Source organism: Branchiostoma floridae, chromosome 15 (genome assembly GCF_000003815.2).
Source record: "Branchiostoma floridae strain S238N-H82 chromosome 15, Bfl_VNyyK, whole genome shotgun sequence".
In the NCBI taxonomy this organism is placed as follows: domain Eukaryota; kingdom Metazoa; phylum Chordata; class Leptocardii; order Amphioxiformes; family Branchiostomatidae; genus Branchiostoma; species Branchiostoma floridae.
Window position 1 is genome coordinate 2,657,729 of NC_049993.1, and position 6,110 is coordinate 2,663,838.

Genomic DNA, 6,110 nt, shown 5'->3' on the forward strand with positions numbered 1-6,110 from the left:
GCGGTGAAGATATTCCAAGATAGCTGTGTAGTTTTGTACGATGCCGGACACCCTAACATTGCTTGGACTCTGATCGCACAAGGAATGGCCTTGTATGAGATGGCGGACTTTAGAAAGGCACTCAGCTGCTTAGACACAGGAATGGACATGTACAGGAAATTGTATGGCCAAGAAAGTGCACACCGTGATGTTGCATTCACTCTACACTTCCAGGGTTTAACATTTGTAGAACTTGGAGACCACCAGAAAGCACTCAGCTGTTTTAAACAGGCATGTGAGATGTACAGGAGGTTCTATGGAGGAAAGGACCATCCTGAAATCGCCAGTTCACTTACCGATGTTGGATCAGGCTGGCGAATGGTGGGTGATCGTAAGAAAGCTATCAGTATCCTTGAACAAGCACTGCAGATGAGCCAGAGGTTGCTTGGACCGAGAGCAGCACATCCTCATATAGCTCAGTCACTAGCCGAGCTAGGAATGAGCTGGTTTGAAATGGGGAATCCCCAGAAAGCTATCAGTTACGCAGAAGGAGCCTTGCAAATGTTTAGAAAAATCTACGGCGAAACTGCAGAACATCCTAAAATTGCGCGTTCACTCATCAACCTTGGAGCGCCGTGGATACCGCTCGATCGAAAACGGGCACTCCTGTACTTCCAGCAGGGGCTGGAGATGACGAAGAGTCTGTATGGAGACGCGCATCCCAAGACTAAAAACGCCAAGTGCTTTGTGCGATTCTTGGAGATTAGGTGAACGCAAAAAAAGCAATGTACTACTGCGAAAAAGCCTTGCAAATATTTAAGACAATCTACGGTCTAGGTACAGCACAGCCTCACATTGCCACCAACCTCGCCGACCTGGGTACATTCACTGATGAGAAAATAATACATTCAAGCCATTATTTTATCAACAAGTCAATACAAAGTTTATTGCACAAGCAAAAATTTTAACGAGGAAAATGTAAGACAAAGAAATGACTATTGTATATGTATATGTATAAGACAGTTGGCTATATTGTAACCGTAATCTAATACTCTGCATGCAAATTAGTGTAATATTATCTATGGCTCCTCTTCTGCCAAACAAATGTTTTGTATCCTCTGAATAGTCTAAGTCTAAGAAAAGTCTTGTCACAACAGGCGACTGAGAAAAACCGACAGAGCGCAGTCTGGGTCCATGGCGGTGTTTCTGCCGATGGTTTGTGAACATGATTAACTGTTCAGTCACGCCACCTATTGTCATTTGGGAGACTGCATGTGATTTTTTGTATTTCTTCTAGCGGCTATTTCTGGTCGCAAGTAGGGCGTTTTTGATCCATTGAGTGAATGTTGCTCCATCCTTCACTATCATGAGCATTTAAAGACGTTTCCTTTAAAGAGTAATAAAGGACATAAACACTATAGAATGGCAGGCAGGTACTAGGTTTGTAATTGGCCGTTAATTGAGCTTTGTTTCGTTTCTGCATTCTTTCTTATCAACTAAATAAAAAGCCTTTTGATGGCCGCTATCATGATCTGCAACGTTGTCATCATTCTACATGCAAAGAAGACAGCTTAAACTTCACAATTGGTGTGTCTAGTTAATACTAGCTATAGGTGTACACAAGGGTCAGAAAGGCATGGCTGTAGTTACCTTTTTTTCAAGTTTTAATTCTTTATTTCCATAAACAATACAATACATAAGCCAATACATGTTCCATGGTTCAGTTTTTTAGTATCATGCTATCCCTGTCTCAGAGTAGTTAAGGTTATTTTCTCACCAAATGAGGCAAACAAGGGCCGGCAACGCGTGACAGTGGGGACACCCAGCGGCTTAAGCTATGTTTGCAGTGTCCTGATAACTGACACTTGTAATGTCATTCGTAATTGATATGTAAATTAATTGTAAATTGATAAGAAAATTAAGTATTTCACAGGTGTCCATGTGTCGTCTGTTAGTCCTTCACTCGACTCTACTGTTGGAGCATCGGCCATAACCAAGGTAAGCGGGAACTGAAAACGTTGTTGCGAGTTTTCTTACACAGGAAGCGAGCTAATATATCCCACCCTACTGTAGGGCAAGCAACTGGATATGATTTTGGAAACTGTGAGACTTTCCAGGTAGCATCCACTAGCTTTCATCAGTGACACACTGTTTTTTATGTAAACGTGGTTAGAAAAAATAAGATAGCCCAATAGGGAACAAAATAAGACAAGGCCGCATGCAAATGAGCCGATCCTATCCAGTTGTTTACGTACAGGAGCTAATGTTGTCTTGTGGAGGCAGGAAGGCACAGTTTCCAACACGTAGAGGCATGGCGTTTACATGCATAAATGGCAAATATGGTAACCTAGCAAATACTAGTACAACTAATAACTTGCGGCGTGTTCACGAATCTAACTGCGCATGAAGGGGTCAGAGGGGAAGGCGAAGAGACGTCAACAAAACACACCTGGGCATCTTTATGTAAACCGACCGAAAAAGATATGTTTAAATCATGTTAGGGACAAGAACTGTTTACAAGTCATATTAGTAATATTTCGCATGCGTACTAAGAATCATAAAACTCTGTAAATTCCGACAGTGTCATTTTTTCTTTAATCCCTGCAGTCAGAATCCATTTTTGGTATAAAAACACGGCGTCGCGACAACGTTTGTCTTGGTTTTAGCATCATTTCTGCTGCTCCAACCTTCCCAAACATGAGTTCTACCAAAGTCGCTCTCGTCACCGGGGGTACCCGCGGGATCGGCTTCGGGATCGCCGCTGAGCTGGCCCGAGCAGGGCACGACCTCATCCTGGGGTACCGGGAGAACCATCAGCGGGCCGAGGCCGCTAAGGCAGAGCTTGAAGAGACCCAAGTAGTATAGTAGCGACAGAATGAGTCCCATTTTTCAGGTGGAGCAAGGTGGAGCAGGTCAGAGGTCAAATATGATTTATTCAAGCGCGGGTCATAGGTCAGGGGTCAGATATGTATTCAGGCGCAGGTCGGGGGTCACATATCATTTATTCAGGTATAGCAGGTCAGAGGTTAGATATAATGTATTCAGGTGGAGCAGGTCAGAGGTCAGATATAATGTATTCAGGCGCAGGTCAGAGGTCAGATTTTATGTGCCCTTTTGATACCCCCCCCCCCCCCCCGCCACAAATGAACCTCCCCCTCCCCATTTGTGAAAGACATGCCCTTATTTGGCCTGGTTCTAAGTCTCTATCGTATAAGATAAAGATGACAATGACCGTTTGATTTTTTCCGTTCTTTTATTCTGTACTTTCAAAAGTCAGCATCCAGCGTGAACTTTTGCTGTTCAGAGGAGGACATAACCCCCATCTTCTGGTACTCTCCCACCTTTTTCTCAAAGAAGTTGGTCTTTCCCTCCAGAGAAATGTTCTCCATGAAGTCAAAGGGGTTCTCGCTGTTGTAAAGCTTACTGCACATGAGTTCGCCCAGCAGCCTATCTGCGACAAACTCGATGTACTGTTTCATCAGGTCTTGATTCATCCCAATCAGCTTCACAGGAAGAGCTTCCGTCAGGAACTCTTGCTCAGTCTTAACAGCATCGTCGATAATCTGGTGAATGCGCTCCTCACTAGGCTTATTGGTTACTTTATTCTAGAGTAGCTATATGTGTTGCTCAGGAGTAAAAGAAACTGCTCCGGAGTAAAATAAAACTGCTCCGGAGTATGCTCCGGAGTAAGTGAGTAAGTATATTTGTTGTAAGTATGTATATTTGTCATGTACGTACGAACATATACCATCTATATGTACATGCAGTGAAACATTGCTTTGGAGTAACAATACGTGTTGCTCCGGAGTAAAAAAAAACTGCTCCGGAGTAAAAGAAAACTGCTCCGGAGTAAAATAAACTGCTCCGGAGTAAAAGAAAACTACTCCGGAGTAAGTGAGTAAGTATATTTGTTGTAAGTATGTATATTTGTCATGTACGTACGAACATATACCATCTACATGTACATGCAGTGAAACATTGCTTTGGAGTAACTATACGTGTTGCTCCGGAGTAAAAACACTGCTCCGGAGTAAAAGAAAACTGCTCCGGAGTAAAATAAACTGCTCCGGAGTAAAATAAAACTGCTCCGGAGTAAGTGAGTAAGTATATTTGTTGTAAGTATGTATATTTGTCATGTACGTACGAACATATACCATCTATATGTACATGCAGTGAAACATTGCTTTGGAGTAACTATACGTGTTGCTCCGGAGTAAAAACACTGCTCCGGAGTAAAAGAAAACTGCTCCGGAGTAAAATAAACTGCTCCGGAGTAAAATAAAACTACTCCGGAGTATGCTCCGGAGTAAGTATATTTGTTGTATGTATGTTTGTCATGTACGTACGAACATATACCATCTATATGTACATGCAGTGAGACATTGCTTTGGAGTAACTATACGTGTTGCTCCGGAGTAAAACACTGCTCCGGAGTAAAAGAAAACTGCTCCGGAGTAAAATAAACTGCTCCGGAGTAAAATAAAACTACTTCGGAGTATGCTCCGGAGTAAGTGAGTAAGTATATTTGTTGTATGTATATTTGTCATGTACGTACGAACATATACCATCTATATGTACATGCAGTGAAACATTGCTCCGGAGTAAAAACACTGCTCCGGAGTAAAAGAAAACTGCTCCGGAGTAAAAGAAAATTACTCCGGAGTATGCTCCGGAGTAAGTGAGTAAGTATATTCGTTGTAAGTATGTATATTTGTCTAAGTATATTTGTTGTAAGTATGTATATTTGTCATCTACGTGCGAACATATACCATCTATATGTACATGCAGTGAAACATTGCTTTGGAGTAGGTATACGTTTTGCTCCGGAGTAAAAAAAAACTGCTCCGGAGTAAGTGAGTACGTATATTCGTGTTAAGTAACGCATACGTATTTGCCATGTACGTGCCTGTTATGTACTAGGCATATATCAACACAGCAATACAAAAGACAGGAGTGTACGGTGATCCTGTTTCTTAAGACTTTACTAGCACTTGACGTCTATAAAAAATGTATCAAGGAATTCATAACCGATGTACATCTCGTCCGATCCTCTATGTCAAACATGGTATGACATTAGGAAATAAAAGCTGTACTGCATGCGATATGGCGACCTCACATTACTTCAGGACGAGGTAACCATATTTTTTCATCAATGTCTGTTCTGAGACCCAGTTCTTGCTGTGTACAATCTCATTACTGTAACGAGGCAACGCAGCGAACTCTATTAGATAAAACTTTTTGCCAGCGCGCTTCGTCTGTTTGATGACACTTTGAGGAACATCGCCTGGCTGGTGAGGTAGTGCGATGGTCAAGTCTCGATAGAGTGTCCACTCCTCCTCGTCACCGCTGTGGTAGCCGCTGTCGTAGCCAGTGCGTTCACTTTCATCAGATGAAACCGTCCCTGAGGACACATCTGTCCCTGTATCACTCTCGGAACCACTTTGGTCGCTGTCGGTTTCTTCTGTGGAGTCTCCCGGCTCGGAACCCATCACAGATTCGGCGTCTGAGACGCTTTCTTCATCTTGTGACACCATCGAATCTTCGGAACCAACCGTGTCCGTATCGTGTTCAGACGACACGTCGGAGTCGTCGAAAACATCGCGCTCCCGGTAAGAGCCCGTCTCGGCATCAACGACGACTTCTCCCGAGGCACCACCTGACTCGTCTCGGTGTTTTCTTTCCAGATGACGCTCGAGGTTGAACGCACGATCAAATTCCCGATCACAAATGTCGCAGACGTGAGGCATACTTTTTGTTCGGCGGACAGAAGGGAAATGATAAGGTATTGATGTGCACACATATATTTGTGGCGCATGAAAGTTTTTAAGGGATCGGTCGTTTATCTTGTATGCATCATGCATCTACGTATGCCGTTACTGCATACGTGGTATTGAAATATTGTTAAGGATAATGAATATGACAGTGTAAATCCGTACATTGCGCTTCGCTTAGACACTAACGGATGCCCGATAGCTTGCTCACGTCACCAAAGAAGGGAACCCTATGGATTTTGAAAAATTTCGTGCGGTTCTTACAACTAGGCGGTCGCGGATAGTTATGCATAACATGAACACCACAAATATTGAGAATGTGTACTATGCAGTTCGCTTTGAAAATAAAACATGGCCGAT

The 6,110-nt window shown here is 43.0% G+C and overlaps 1 protein-coding gene across 1 annotated transcript in view; it reads left to right on the top strand.

The window, feature by feature from the left end:
- The first annotated feature begins 1,897 nt into the window (after window positions 1–1,897).
- LOC118432329 (3-oxoacyl-[acyl-carrier-protein] reductase FabG-like) overlaps window positions 1,898–6,110 on the top strand; it is a 7,865-nt gene continuing 3,652 nt past the window's right edge. Inside the window, exons 1-2 of the mRNA XM_035843878.1 lie at window positions 1,898–1,977; window positions 2,587–2,831. Coding sequence (XP_035699771.1) covers window positions 2,677–2,831 — 155 coding nt within the window. The 5' untranslated portion in view covers window positions 1,898–1,977; window positions 2,587–2,676. The remainder of the gene's footprint in view (window positions 1,978–2,586; window positions 2,832–6,110) is intronic.